At 26.9% G+C, this 16,500-nt stretch overlaps 1 protein-coding gene and 1 long non-coding RNA gene across 3 annotated transcripts in view; one reads left to right on the plus strand and one right to left on the minus strand.

Moving 5' to 3' along the window:
* Positions 1-15,347, plus strand: part of LOC122498021 (cationic amino acid transporter 3) — a 135,757-nt gene extending 120,410 nt beyond the window's left edge. The window contains exons 5-14 of one of the 2 annotated variants that reach the window (XM_043605514.1): positions 7,065-7,273; positions 10,648-10,819; positions 10,924-11,107; positions 11,183-11,307; positions 11,641-11,894; positions 12,606-12,851; positions 12,999-13,143; positions 13,218-13,311; positions 13,576-13,703; positions 14,069-15,347. In XM_043605514.1, the coding sequence (XP_043461449.1) occupies positions 7,065-7,273; positions 10,648-10,819; positions 10,924-11,107; positions 11,183-11,307; positions 11,641-11,894; positions 12,606-12,851; positions 12,999-13,143; positions 13,218-13,311; positions 13,576-13,703; positions 14,069-14,394 (1,883 nt within the window). In that variant the 3' untranslated portion in view covers positions 14,395-15,347. The remainder of the gene's footprint in view (positions 1-7,064; positions 7,274-10,647; positions 10,820-10,923; positions 11,108-11,182; positions 11,308-11,640; positions 11,895-12,605; positions 12,852-12,998; positions 13,144-13,217; positions 13,312-13,575; positions 13,704-14,068) is intronic. The other variant, XM_043605513.1, reaches the window with a different exon arrangement.
* Positions 1-16,500, minus strand: part of LOC122498025 — a 114,135-nt gene that overhangs the window by 91,272 nt on the left and 6,363 nt on the right. Inside the window, exon 2 of the long non-coding RNA XR_006301191.1 lies at positions 2,907-2,961. This is a non-coding gene — a long non-coding RNA (uncharacterized LOC122498025). The remainder of the gene's footprint in view (positions 1-2,906; positions 2,962-16,500) is intronic.

Genomic DNA, 16,500 nt, shown 5'->3' on the forward strand with positions numbered 1-16,500 from the left:
TTATTTGGTTTAAATAAAATTTTATTTATCTCAAATATATGTTTTATTTGTGTCGAATAAAATTTTTATTTAACCTTTAAAGTGCTAAGTGTTGAAAAATCACGCTCAGTGCTAACCCCGGTCTGTCAGACCGCTATTCCCTTTTGACAGTTTTTTAGTAATTTATAATTTTTAAAAGACAACTATTATAAATATTTTTTACTTTTTAACAAAAAAAGTCATTTCTGTATTATGCATTTATTTATTTTATTTATTTTATAAATGCAGTCTATGAGAACTGTCAGTAGAACTAGCTGCGCGTCAAGTTGCGCAGACGTCACTCATGGGAATATACTGGAATATACTTTCACTTAAAGCTAACCCCGGTCTCACAGACCGCTATACTTCAAATATTTATTTATATTACAAAATTTAACGAATAAAAATTTTTGAAAAAGTTGTCTCCTAACAGATTTTTATAAAATATGAAGCTACTAAAAAGTTCAAGTTCTTATTATACTTTGAAAAAAAGTTACAAGCAAAGAAAATTTTAATAGCGGTCTGTCAGACCGGCATAGCACTTTAAAGGTTAAAAGAAATAAAAAGTCTAGTTGGTTCTGAGACAAATATACGTTTATTTAACTCAAATAAAATATATTTGGTTTAAATAATATTTTTCTCTGGGTGTAATAAACAGGAAATTATTTTTTTCAAGTGTAAATATGTATAAAAGTAATTTTAAATTAAGAAAAGAAAAATTAATTGTAGTTTATTTTTATAATTTTTATTTTAATTCTATTTTTAATATTTCAGTGACAGCGGTGGGATTTTAGGAAAATTAAAAAAAAACTATTCTGGAACATTTAGGGAAAGCACCCAGTGAGAAATTGCCAATAGACTTTAATCGGTCCAATATCGGTCCAATATTGGTTGCCGTGCTGGGCGCCGATTGACTCCCAATATTGGACCAATATGGGCTGATGCTTGGGATGTAACGGCATCGCCAATCATCGGTTGTCAATATTGGTCCAATATTGGCCGAATATTGGCAACCAAGAGAAAAAAATTTTTTTAAATAAATTTTTTTTAATTAAATAATAATAATAAAAAATTAATGTTTATAATTTTTGTTTAATATATTTATTTGTTTAATTATTTATTTTTAATAATTCATGTAAATAATAAATAATTTATTATTCATAAATTATAATTATTTAAAAATGCAGCAGCTATTAGAAAATAGCATTCTGCAAAAAAATTCTATCATTGAAAAATCAATGATAGGCGAGAGAAATCCGCGTCTTTAAATAGATTCGCAGATGATAGACAAGAGATATCCGCGTCATTAAACGGATTCGCAGATATACTCTGGTCTCGCGACGAATCTCTCGATACTTATATACACTGGAGTCGCCGTGTCAGTTGCGAGAACGGTTACAGCGTCCCTCTTGCGGCAGAGATAAGAATTGTCACGTAAACTGCTAAATCGCTTTACCGACCGCCTTATTATACCCGCAGTTTACGTGACAATTCTTATCTCCGCCGAAAGAGGGACGCTGTAACCGTTCTCGCAACTGACACGGCGACTCCAGTGTATATAAGTATCGAGAGATTCGTCGCGAGACCAGAGTATATCTGCGAATCCGTTTAATGACGCGGATATCTCTTGTCTATCATCTGCGAATCTATTTAAAGACGCGGATTTCTCTCGCCTATCATTGATTTTTCAATGATAGAATTTTTTTGCAGAATGCTATTTTCTAATAGCTGCTGCATTTTTAAATAATTATAATTTATAAATAATAAATTATTTATTATTTACATGAATTATTAAAAATAAATAATTAAACAAATAAATATATTAAACAAAAATTATAAACATTAATTTTTTATTATTATTATTTAATTAAAAAAAATTTATTTAAAAAAATTTTTTTCTCTTGGTTGCCAATATTCGGCCAATATTGGACCAATATTGACAACCGATGATTGGCGATGCCGTTACATCCCAAGCATCAGCCCATATTGGTCCAATATTGGGAGCCTTTATTGGACCGATGATCGGTCTCTTGGCTCCCAATATTGGACCGATATTGGACCGGTGAGAAATTTCTCACTGGGCAGAACAAATGATGTCTGTCTGGTGCAAAAACAATAGAATCCAACTTTGATTTCAGAATTTTCATTATATATAATTAATTTGGAACTAACGAACTTTTAATTGGAATCGATAGCAAATTGATGGACACTAAGCAGACAAGGAACATTTATCCCCTTGTCATTTTAGGGAATTATTTTACTCTACTTTCTTTCTTTTTTTTTTGAAGAGGAAAACACGTTTTCTTAAGTGGAAAAGAAATTATCAATCTTCCTGATAATGCAGCAAACCAATTTCCTAATTACTGTTATAGTTGATGGCTATTTGGTAAACGAACATCCCTCCACCCTTATATATATATATATAAATTTATCGCACAAATGAAGAATTACTATCACATGAGAAAGTATTATCCGCAAATAATGTCGAAACCCTACTCACCAGTATTTTTTTTCTTTTTTCTTAAAAGAAAAACGTAATTTTGGTCAATTTTGTTTTTCTACTCGAAGGAAAAGAAATCTGTTTTTAGAAAATGTAGATGAATTTTTATCTCTTAATTTTTGTGTTTAAAATTTTTGTTATTTAATAATAATTTTTTTTCTTTATCAATTATTACAATTTTTGGAAAATCGAAAGTCTGTCTGAGAATAATAAATTAATAAATAAAAAATATGTTTACCTTCCGCAAAAAATTCTAATTTAATATTTGTCGCTCTCTTTGAAAATGTGTTTAATTTTTGTTTGATAAATTTAGTAGCAATATTGTAAAAGTTTGATAAATAGTATAAAAAATACCAAAAACTAAATATAGTATCATAAATGTACTCACTCATTATCACAGCAAAAATTATCTCTCCATTATTTCATCACTAGTAAAAAATAACCTGAAACAACAAAATTTTTTATTGTACATTTTACAAATAATAAATTACGTATCTTATTTTCGTTCATGTTTCTCCTCTCTAAATCTAAATTAGTTAAATTCTAATTAATTTTTTTTTCTTCAATGATTAATAGAAAACATAACTGATTATAATCAGGGACTTTTCCAGGTTTCCCAGGTTAAAAAACAAAATTTTTCTAGGCTTTTAATACGAAAATTATTCGAAAATATCAATAACTTCATTTTTAAATAAATATTTAATCATTATTATTTTTTCATATATATAAAAATTAAAATTTTCAAAAATTTGAAATTTAATGATTTATAAGAATATTATTATAAAACATGAAGAAAGCGATCACTCCGAGTCGAAGACAATACAATAATTAAATTAAACTTGCTATTTTGTTACTGCAACTTCTTCAAAAATTATTTTCATCATTACGATTATTCATTTCTAGAATTTTTATCTAAAATTTTTCTTTAGGTCAGTTTTTTAAAAACAATTTTTGAAAAAGTTCTTTGAGAATTTTCAAATTCTTTTGTTTTTTTACAATTTAATTTTATGAAATTTCGATTATTCTTACATTCCTCAATTAAATACATTAGAAATTAAAAACTTTAAATAATTTAAAAAGAATTCCATTAAATTTTTTGAAAAAAATTAATTCTACAGAATTCTTAATTAAAAGTATAAAAAATTCAAACTTCCAAAGATTTTAATTTGAAACCTTTTCAAAATTCAATTATTTCAAAAAATCCACGCTATAATGCTTTCAATATTCAATTATAATCTAAAATTTTAACTGAAATTCATTATTTTTTAAATAAATATTTATTAGAAAATTCTACGAGAATTTAATTATTTAACTACAAAAATACACTACCGTCCGTGAGTATCAGGACGCCCCTTTTTTCATGAGTGGAAAAATTCTTAAAACGTAAAAAATAAGAATGACAAAAATTTTTCGTATTTTTTTCCTGAAAGCTAATGAAATTATAAAAAGACTGACACCTGATCGAAGAATTTTCGTTGACTATTCTGTCAGATACAGAAAAAATACTGGATTTTGCATGCTTTTCGTAATTTTTTAATTTCTCGAAAACTAATTAACTTTTATTAGCGCTCTTGGTCTTGTTTTAATCTCTATTTAATGTAGAATCTAAATTATTAACTGCTATTGTGAAATAAATTTTTCCAACAAAATTTGAAACCGTAAAAGTAGGATTAAAAAAATTCAAAAAATTATCATGAATATTAAAGTGTCAAAAGGTCAATGTAAAATATATTCATTTGATAGATATACTAAAATTCAAAAAAATCTTTTTTATCCCACATGCACAAAAACGGCGCTTTCTGATAGCAGCCGACAGGGAGGAAAGTCATTCATTTCTTCGACCGTATGAAAATGGCGGCCGTGTTCTCCCAAGGGCAAGAAAATTAGCTGTTCACATGCATTTTTCTTGCCCAAGGGAGAAATCGGCCGCCATTTTCATACAAATCGAACAAGTGAATGACTTTTACTCCCTGTCGTCTGCTATCTGAAATCGCCGCTTTTGTGCATTAGGAATAAAAAATATCGTAAGTAACACGAGAATAAAGGCAGCCAATTTCTTTACAATGATTTTTGTGACACTCGTTCCGGTCTCGGGGCGCCTACGGCGCCCTCGACCTCCACTTGTGTCACAAAAATCACCGTAAAGAAATGGCTGCCTTTCTCCTCTTGTTGCTTAATATACTATTTAATTACTTAATTATTTAATTTAAAAAAAAATTTTTCTGTTGAAAAAGTGTCAATCTGTTTTTCAAAATTTTTTTATCCGACTTTCACATTTTTAAATTTTTTTGGAAAAATTTATATCACAATACCATTAATTAATTTAGATTCTACATTGAATAGAAATTGAAACAAGACCAAGAACGCTAAAAAAAGTTAATTACTTTTCGAGAAATTAAAAAATTACGAAAAGCATGCAAAATCCAGTATTTTTTCTGTATCTGACAGAATAGTCAACGAAAATTCTTCGATCAGGTGTCAGTCTTTTCATAATTTCATTAGCTTTGAGGAAAAAAATACGAAAAATGTTTGTCATTCTAATTTTCTACGTTTTAAGCATTTTTCCACTCATGAAAAAAGGGGCGTCCTGATACTCACCGACGGTAGTGTATTTTTGTAGTTAAATAATTAAATGTTTCTTAATATTGAATTCTTAAAGAGAATTTTATCAACAAACTTTTAAAAAATTAAATTTTTTCGACGAATTTTAATAAAATTTTTTTAAATAATTACATTTTTCGAGGCATTTGAATAAAATTGTAAATAAATTGTACTAAAAATAATTGAAATTCTGACAAGAATTTTATTACAATTTTTGAAAATAATTGAATTTCGAAGAGGAATTTTATTTTTTATAAAGATAATTGAAATTTTGATGAGAATTTTTGTAAATTGTTTAACATAATTGGATTTTTGCGAAGAATTATAATACTTTTAGAAATAATTGAATTCTTGAGACAAATTTTATTAAAATTTCTTTTTCAATAAAATTGAATTTTTTTTGAAATTCTATTGAAATAGTAGAATTTTGACAAATTTTTGAAATTAAATAAATTTCTACGAAGAATTTTATGAAAATTATTTTGAAAAAATTTTTATTGTTACAAAGAATTTCATTATTTTGAAAATAATTCAATTTTTTTTTAAATTTAATTAAAAATGTATTAAAAATAATACTTAAATTGCAATAAACAAATTGTGGCAAAAGTTTTTAAAATAATTGAATTTTTTTGCTGAATTTTAATAAAATTTTTAAGAATAATTTCATTTTACAAGGAATTCCATTAAAATAATTGTATTAAAAATAATCGAAATTATGCCAAGAATTTTATTATAATCTTTGAAAATAATTGAATTTCGGAGAGGAATTTTATTTTTTATAATGATAATTGAAATTTTGACGAGAATTTTTGTAAATTTTATTAAAATTTCTTTTCCAATACCTTATTTGGATTTTTTTTGAAATTTTATTGAAATAGTAGACTTGGAAAATAAATTGAATTTTGCCAAATTTTTGAAATTAATTTAATTTCTACAAAGAATTTTATGAAAATTATTTTGAAAAAATTTTTATTGTTACAAAGAATTTCATTATTATTTATGAAAATAATTCAATTTTTTGAAGAAATTTAATTAAAAATGTATTGAAAATAATACTTAAATTGTAATAAATAAATTGTAGCAAAAGCTTTTAAAATAATTGACTATTCTCTTGACAAATTAATTTTAATAAAATTCTTAAGAATAATTTCATTTTTCGAGAAATTTGATGAAAATTGTATTAAAAATAATTGAAATTCTGCCAAGAATTTTATTATAATTTTTGAAAATAATTGAATTTCGAAGAGGACTTTTATTTTTTATAAACATAATTGAAATCTTGAAGGGGATTTTTATAAATTTTTTATCATAATTGAATTTTTGCGAAGAATTATAATACTTTTGAAAATAATTGAATTCTTGAGACGAAATTTATTAAAATTTCTTTTTTAATAAAATTGAATTTTTTTGTGAAATTTTATTGAAATAGTAGAATTTTGACAAATTTTTGAAATTAATTAAATTTCTACGATGAATTTTATGAAAATTATTTTGAAAAAATTTTTATTGTTACAAAGAATTTCATTATTTTGAAAATAATTTAATTTTTTGAAGAAATTTAATTAAAAATATATTGAAAATAATACTTGAATTGCAATAAACAAATTGTGGCAAAAGTTTTTAAAGTAATTCAATTTCTTTGCTGAATTTTAATAAAATTTTTAAGCATAATTACATTTATCGAGGAATTCTATTAAAATTGTATTAAAATTTAAAAATAATTGAAAGTCTGTGATGAGTTGTATTATGTATTATTAGCAGAAATTTGAATTAATAGAATAAAATTAGTAATTAGAAAGAATTAGTTTCAAAAATTTTGATAATTATTTTTGACTAATAATTTTAAAAAATGTTTCAAATTTATGAATTTGAATGCACCTGTATTTTTTTCTCCTGCGTAAATTATAGAAAGAAAAAAAAATGAGATTAATTTTTCTTTTTGCAGGACGACCGCCGGACTTTTTAGCGTTCGTTATCACGTTGTTAATGATGCTGTTGATGGCGGCAGGAGTTAAAAAATCTCTCATATTTAACAATGTGTTGAATACTATAAATTTGGCCATTTGGGTCTTCATTATGACTGCGGGTCTATTTTACGTCGACTCCAGCAATTGGACAGAGCACAAGGGCTTCCTCCCTTATGGCTGGAGCGGGGTAAATATTTCTATTCTTTAAAAAAAAATTATTTAAATTACTATTCAAATTACTATAAATATAAATTACTATTCCCATTTCAATTTTTTTTAAAATAAATAGAATCGTATAAAAAAATAAAAACAATTAAACATAAATTTTTTTCTAAACGACTATTAAAATTAAATCATATAAATTTCTTTTATAAAAACACTTTCAGACAAACTCTTTTTGTTTTCATCAACATTTTAATTTATAGAATTTCAGCTTTTAGCATTTAAAATCTCTCTCTTCTTTTTCACACGATTCATATTTATAATCTCTCCGGTCTTATGTTTATAATCCAAGTTAATAACTATCCAAGGAAAGTGTGTTTTAATAGAGAACACGCGATTATATGGGTATAGCAAAAAGAAGAACGATCATAATCTACGTTTGGCATCTCATTAATTTTTTAAACGCGCAAACAAAACATGTGCGTCCAAAAAAAAATTCGGATATAGAATAGTAAATAATAATATTATAACAGAAACTGTTATAATATAAAATATTGCATAATTTCACAATATAAAGCTTCTTGTTGGATATACCAAGAAAATTTTATTGCTATATACACATATATATAAATGTGTGGGTGTAGTTTTTACTCAGTTTTAAGCCAATCGCAATGCTAGAAAACTAGGACAAACTGCAACAGCCTGCATCGTTGTGGATATGAAGAATTCTCCACACGATTTGTTTTCTGAACGCAATGAGCGTATCATCTGGTCATTATTATAAGATTTTTCTTTTCCTCTCTCCTATACCTATGTACACAATTACTTTTTGTATTTGACAATTATAAAGTTTCTGAAACGAAAAAAAGGAAAAAATTTCTCCTTTGTAAACTTCTTTTTTAATATAAAATTAATGCTTTGAGGGATGCATTTAAAATATTTAGAGAAATTTAATTTATAAAAAAGTTGTTCAAAAACATTTTTTTACACTTTTTTAAATCTAGAAAATATTTTATATAATTTATAAATTTATGTAACTTATAAATTTAAATAATTTAAATGTTTATATAATTTATAAAATGTAATTCATACATTTATATAAAAGATAAATATAAAGAAAGACTTAAATATACATAAAAAGTGTTTTTTTAAAATGAAATGAAAAATTTGCAATCAGACTGTTGCTGAAAGAAATATTCTTCTTGAGATTAAAAAAAGTAGAAAAAGGCCAAAGGCGATTTCAAAAAAAGAAATACAAAGGCGATATCTTTTCTTCGCCCGACTTTTTTATGATACACTATCCCCTTATGGTCCTCTATTCACCCCTTTTCAACCTTCTTAACCTACCACTTTATGGTTAACCCGAACTAGTAGAATATCGGATACTTTTTCACGAATTCAAAGTTTTCCGCAAACGTGACTTGTAAATGGTCGAAAGATTTTCCGTCCACACTTTATTTCACGAGAACAATGGCAAACTTGTTGCGCAAGGTTCGGTCTATTAAAACCTTGTTTGAGAAAAATAAAAACAGGGTATATGTATGCATGTATATATATACCATAAAGGATCTACTCGAGGATCTATGTATAAACAAAAAAATATGCCAAGACAAAATTATTAACATTTTTAAATTGCTTTAAGTGGAGATAAGAAAAATGAAGAAATAGAACAAAATCGATAACTGTGGTAATATGGGGTAGATGTAGAAGAATCTCTCTCTCTATTACGTTAAAAAAATTTTTTTTTTCTTCTTAAAGAAAGGGATAAAAAGCACAATATACCTATCTTTTTGAATTAATAAATTCACTTAAAACTGAAGAAAAGTTTTAATATAATTTTATCTTGTCTGAATGAGAGCAAAAAATTTACTTTTCTCCTTCTTCTATGTTTATCGGAAAATATTTAATAACCCATATTTTCAAAAAGCCTAAAAAAGACTCGATATTACTAAAAATACTCTCCCATCATCCTAATGAGAATAAATTTTATTATAAAATCAATATTTAAGTGAATTACTGCAAAAAAATTAGTCTCGTCAAATTTCTCTTTGATGATTTTTTTAACTTAAAGTTTCATTTAAAAAAACTAGAAAGTTAACTAAAAAAAATTTTTTTTCGATGTTTAAAGGATTTTTTCTGTATAGCTAAAAAAATGTATAGAAAACATATTTTTACAAATTCTCTGAATAAAAACCGAAAATTACTTATTGAGATGCTTATAAATTGAATAGCAATTTCTTTTTTTGGAAAAGCATACATGTAGAAAATCTCTATTTACATAATATCCATTTGAATTTTCAATACCAGAATTTAACGGTATTGAGAGTTTACGTTCTCGTAACATCCAAAAGAAAAGTAAAAAGTAAAAAAAAAAGTATTTTCAATATTAGGTCAACCGTGATTGACCTACAAAATTGAGACCGCAAAAGTAATTTTGGATTATATGAAAAGAAACATTTAGCGTCTAAAAATAATTACAATTCCAGACTGATAAAAATATATCAAAATTCTATCAACAAGTAGTAGTAATTATCCACTCCACATTATATTAAAACATTATTTTTCAATCCTTAGGTCAAACTTTAATGATTAAATAATACTGATCACTTTTTTTCAATAATCTGCGCAAAAAACTAAAAAGAAAATTTCACTTTAATTTCTTTATTTTATATTTTTCAACAAACACTTTCATTGATCGTAAAATTTTTTTTACGATTTACCGAAAAAAGTTTTGAGAAAACATTTTTTTTTTTTATTGAAATATGCAACTTTAGAAAGTATAATAAAGATTGACCTTCGGAAAAAAGAATGTTTTTTTTTCTTTCGTGAAAGATAGGAAAAAAGCTACATTTGACCTTTGAATGATAGAAGGGTGGGCGTGTAATTTGGATGACAATTTGAAACTTGAATAAAAGCGGACAATACAAACAAGGGTTGGGGAAGGCTTTCGTTATATGGGTTTTTCAAGAATACTCTTTTCACTCGCTTTTAAAGGCTCAGGAACATCCGATATTTAATTCTATACACTCCATGAAAATAGGAAAAAAACGAAGAAAGAGAAAATATACAGAAATTGAAAAAACCTACACATTTTTGCAAAACACTACCTGATGAACTTTGATGACTAAATATTCTAAACACTCGCTTTTAAAGGCTCAGGAATATCCGATATTTAATTCTATACACTCTTCGTGAGGAGAGAGAGAAGAAGAGAGAAAAAATATATAGAAATAGAACAAACCTACATATTTTTGCAAAACACTACCTGATGAACTTTGATGACTAAATATTCTAATCTAGAAGCACACACTAATCACTAAAAGGCACACATTTTGTTGCTTTTATGAATTAACATGAATTCTACGGATTTGATGTTAAGAAATAAATTACTTCTTTTAGGTATTTACTGGCGCTGCCACTTGTTTTTATGCCTTTATTGGATTCGACATAATAGCCACAACCGGAGAAGAAGCAACGAATCCAAAAAGAAGCATTCCACTAGCTATAGTATCATCATTGATCATCATACTCATCGCGTACGTCACCAGTAGTATGATTTTAACATTGATTGGTAAGTTATTTGAATTTTACTACTTCGATTTTAGACTATTTTCAAATTTGAATCAGAAATTATTTCTGTTTAATTTAATAATTTAATTTCTGAATTATTTCTAGTACCTTATGAAGAGGTGGATCAAGATTCGGCATTGGTGGAAATGTTTGGCCACGTTGGTGCCAATAAGTGCAAATACATTGTTGCTGTTGGCGCTCTTGCCGGATTAACTGTTTCCATGTTTGGAAGTATGTTTCCAATGCCTAGAATAGTATACGCTATGGCTCAAGATGGACTGATTTTTCGGTAACAATGGACTTTTTCAATGTCTAGATTCTATCTTTGATCGAATTTTCCATAAAATATTAATTTATTACACAGATCCTTGAGCCAAGTGTGGCCCGTGACAGGGACTCCTGCCTTAGCCACTCTTACTTCGGGAGTATGCGCTGCTTTTGCAGCACTGTTAATTAAATTGGAAATTTTGGTGGAGATGATGTCGATTGGTAAATATTTTTAGTTCTCTAGCAGAAGAAGAAAAAACAGCTTAATGATAATTAAGAAGTAGATGAATCTATTTGAATTCATTCTTTTATTAGTGTATACTCTACTAGAGTCGATTCCAACTAACACAGAAAGTATTGAAGAACACTAAAGAAAAGTGGTTCTGCTAAACCATTTCTTGAATCATCTTGATGCCTAATAATTACTAAACTCTTTTACAAAAAAGTTGTTAACTATTTTTTGTTAACTAATATTACTGTATTATTGTTATTGTACCATTATATTCAATGGTAAATTTTTTCTTCTACGTATCTTTAATAAGCTTTTTTTCCTAGGTACTTTGTTGGCCTACACTTTAGTGTCTACTTGCGTCCTGATATTACGATATCAACCTCACACCACAAATTTGGTCGAACTGCTTCCGCAAAGTTTGCGAACGCCTTGTCGTACTCCAACAAAGGAAACTCAAGGCAATGGTCAAGTTAATTACGGGAAAGAGTTGAGACCGGATCAACTTTCCACCGCCTTGAATACAGTTCAGGTATCTCAATCGGAAGTCGTCGCAAGTAATAATGGCCAGCGTGTCATGGTAATTTTAATTCCTTCCCCTTATCTAAAACAAAATAAAAATCAGAGAATAAATTAAAACAAATCGGAAAATAAATTGAAACTAAATGGAAAATAAACTCATTTTAAAAAAAAAGAGTTAACAAAAAAATTAAAATAAAAGTTCTTTTATTAAAGTTTTTCTTTTGCTAAGAGAGGTTTTTAAAAAAAAATGAACTTCACTCAAGAACGTGAAGCAAAAGATAAAAGAGACTCGAGATGATATTAACTTAAAATAAGCGTAGACTAGTCTGACCTAGACAAGAGCTACTATTTCTGTACTAAAGCACGAATCTTAATTTCATTCATAATTGAAAGCATAGTAGCAGATGAAACATGTACAATTGTAACTCTTATCACGTAAAAGCAAAATTCCTCACCACAATAAAGACCGTTCCCTTAACTTGTTGAATTAATATGCAAAAAGAGCTAATTAAACAATTTGACGTGAATAACTTATAAACATAATTCATCATCATCAATTTTTCACCCCACCAACGAAAGTCAACTTCAATTATAAATTCACACGAGAATAATATAATAGATGCTAATTAGGGAATTCGATTAACACACTCACTCGTAGAATATAAATTGAAATATTTCACAATTGTCATTTTTATTTTGAAACAAAATAATAAAAATGAATTTTCAAAAACCCAATTAAAATGCTAAATAATGTTGTAAATATTTTTAGGTACGACGAGTTAGAAGAGCTAATAGTTCATCGCCTGATTCAGATGACACTTACGGCGGAGAGGAGGATGAAATTGGTTTGGGTAAAGATGACCAATATTTGGTTAGTGATCGTACTGAGAATAAATTTTATGGAAGTGTTCATGCTGCCACTGCAGCAGGTTCGAGTTGTGGTAGTGCACATCAATATCCCGGAAATACACCCATTATAGGGCCACCATTAAATTATTTGCAACGCAAATTACAGGTAAATTCCCTTTAATTATCAACTAATCCCTTTTGACAAAGCAATTTACATATTTAATTGCAAAAGTTAAATTTGGAAAAAATCTTTTGAAAATTTGTTCTTTGAAAAGTATTTTTTTGAAATTAATCTAAATTCTATTTTTTGCAGGACGTTCAATACCTGTGTCCAGGCATATTCCCTTGGGTCGACAGGGGACCTGCCACCGAAGAAACGGGTCGATATGTCATGAAGTTGGTCGGAATATTGTATTTACTAATTTTAATTTTCGACCTGATAATAGTCTGTGGCATGGGTGAGTTAATATTTTACGATTGAATGAAAAATATTTGTGTTAATATTTACGAAATATTCTTTTAATTTTTACAGGAAATATGGGAACGTTCACGACACTTTTGATGTTTGGGTTTCTATTCGGAATCATCGGTGTACTTTTAGTCATTAGTAGAAAACCGCAAAATAGGTAATGTTTATTTCTTACTATCAAGCAGTTGGTGTAGAGAAAAGCTTTTTAGAAACACTTTTAATTGATAAACAAAATTATGAGAATTTGTTATAATAATGTGTAAAAGAACTGATCATCTAAACGATAAGTAATATTCTTTTGTTTGCTTTCTAATCCTTGACTGTGAAATTAAAGCTGACCTCAACAAATAAGGATGTTAGCTACTCTTCAGCTTTTAATCCTAAACATCTAAAGTAAATCCAACTACCACTTTGTTTACAGACATACCCTGATGTTTAAGACCCCAGGATTGCCATTTGTGCCAGCCATTGCTGTCACAGTGAACATTTACCTTATATTCAAACTCAGCGTGTTGACACTAGTGAGGTTCACAGTTTGGATGACACTTGGTAAGTTGCTAACGCAAACAAGAAATTTTAGCGAAAATCAAAAATGTTAAACTTGCTCAAGTCGAGTTTCGACAAATATTAATCCTAAATACTTGAAGGAATTCTAAACTAAAAGTAAACGAAAATAAAATAAAAATTAAAGCAACACGTAAGGAAAGTTTCACCTGGAACAGCGAAAAGTTCCTCTAGAGTATCAAGTTTTTACTGAAAGAAATACAACTTTCGTCGATATGATAAAATTTGTAACCATTCTAGATGAAGCTTTCTTTCCGGAATTTTGATGAAATGATTATATGACTGATTTGATGAATGAATGACGAAAATTAACCCAAAAAGAAAATCTAAACTAAATAAACAAATTACAGGTTTTATCATGTACTTCTACTATGGTATTAAGCACAGTACGTTGGAAGAAGGTAACAAGACGGATAATATGGATGATGGTGTTACTGAAATTGCTGGTAATATTGAACTCACCGTCACTGAGCATACAAAACCACAATCATCATCGTCATCATATCCATCGCAAGATCGTAATATTTATGAGGGCCAACAACTTGATGTTTTTGGTCAACCAGTATTTGGTAGTACGAATTTTGGGGGCACGCCTAAACACAATGCATCCCAATCGCAATCGCAATCGAGAAATTTATTTATTCCACAAGACAGTTTTCCCACTTGGGATGATTGAAGATGCGAAACATTCAACGCGCGATTAAAAAATCAATTTCGAAATTTTAGACGCATAATATTTCATTTTGAAAATTGCAGATCAATCCCCGAAATTCTTGAAAATGCTTTCTTCAGAATTTAATTCCATTCTTCCTCTTCTTCTTCCAGTGTTTTGAAAATCTTTTTATATTTTAAATATTTTATTTAAAATTTTTACAATCTACTATTTACATAAAGATAATTTTTATGGATTAAATTTGTTTGGGGTATTGTTCATGACCCTAAAGTTTGCGTCGACGCTCGTGGACAAAAAATATTATTTGAGGTTTTTAGAGATAAAAATAAGACAATTTCACGTCGTTCGCACTTTTCTAACTTAAAATTAAAACAATTAAAATTAATTAAATAATTATAATTCTCATTAATTATTAAAAAAATAGTCGACGCTAACTTCAAGGAACTTTTTTTCTTTAACAAAAATATTAAAATTGCGATTCCAATACTGAAATTTCAAGATTAAATAGAAAAAAATATATCTGTAGCATAAGGGAGAAGAAATATTTTTTCTAATTAATATTAAGACAAAAAAAAATATTCACAAAAGAATAATTTCTTTCTCTCTCTCTCTCATCTGAATCTGTTCAAAAATAACAAATTATCAAATAAAATCGTTTGGAATTTGATTTTTTTTTTCTAAATTATTGTTACTATTGTAACAAATTTTGATTTAGAGAATATTCATATCTGACAATATATCGAAAAATGAAAAAAAGGGATCAAATTTACCGCACATATCATTTTTCTCTTTCGAGTAAATCAACAAATTTTATCAGTTCTTTTATTTTAGTGCAAAATTGGTACTGAAAAATATGGACTAATTGAATTGCAAAATTGATATTTATATTGATATATTTAATTAACGAGAAAAATAATTAACTATTAATTAATAGCAAATAATCGCAATTTTAAAATAATCTGTTTTTACCCAAAAATATTTAATTTTCACCTTTGTATAATTTACAAAACAACAATATTATTAGAAAATAATTTCACTAAAATTTTTAAACGCTCAAGTGAACGTAAGTTTTTTTCTACTTAATTATTTTGAAAAATTACTATACTTAATTGCAAAATAATGCAAATTCAACATTTTATTGGTTAACAATTAATTTTTTCAATATAATTTTTTTATATAATATTTTTTAATATATTTTATTATTATTTTTTTTAACATAATTTTCAATATTATGTTTTTATATATAACATTCACTATTATACTTTTTATATAATTTTCTTTAATAAAATACAAATTAAAAGTAGTGACAAAAATATAGACAATCATTTGAACGTTCAAAAACTTTAGAAAAAATTAAAAATATCACAAACTCGCGCTTCCAAAAAAATTCTTATTCACGCTCAAAAAAAAAAAAAAAAACTATCATCATAAACAAAATAAAATGAGTAAAATAAAAAGAATTTATATCTGCAATTTTCCAAAATGACCTCGAGTTCTTGTTAACTAATATATTGTTCAGAACAAATGTAGCAAATCATTTTCGGCAATATTTAATAGTACCATAGTTGTTGTTACGAAAACGAAACGAGAAGAGGAAAAAAATGTTATTCAAAAGCAGAGGAAAGTCATTTTAACAAAAAAACAAATCTCTTTCTCACTTCTTTAAAGAGGAAAAACAAAGCGAAAAAAAAAGTTTATTGTTAAAAAGAAAATATAAGGAAAACGTTGATGAATTTTTTCCTCAAAAAAAAAAGAAGAATATTAATACAAAGAGAGAAAAAAATGTGAAGAAAAAAGGAATTAACAGAAGGAAGAGACCACTTTAGTTAATAAGATAATAAAAGAAGAAAAAAAATTGTGTTTCGCACGCGAACATTATATAGAAAATAAAAAAGTTAGTCTATCGAGAGAATATGTGCGAATGAAAAAGAAAATACTTGCATTATAAAAAATTGAATCGCGAATACGAGAGAAAGAAATCGATAGTGTGAATGTATCCGTCTGTGACTGAATGAATATAAAAGAGAAAAATTCGAAAGCAAGAATAATAAATTATGATCTTTGCCTAAAAATTTAGTCTTTCCCAAAAAGAGAAAAAAAAAACTAGTC

This window comes from Leptopilina heterotoma, unplaced genomic scaffold, assembly GCF_015476425.1.
Source record: "Leptopilina heterotoma isolate Lh14 unplaced genomic scaffold, ASM1547642v1 Lhet_14, whole genome shotgun sequence".
NCBI classification, from domain to species: Eukaryota; Metazoa; Arthropoda; class Insecta; order Hymenoptera; family Figitidae; genus Leptopilina; species Leptopilina heterotoma.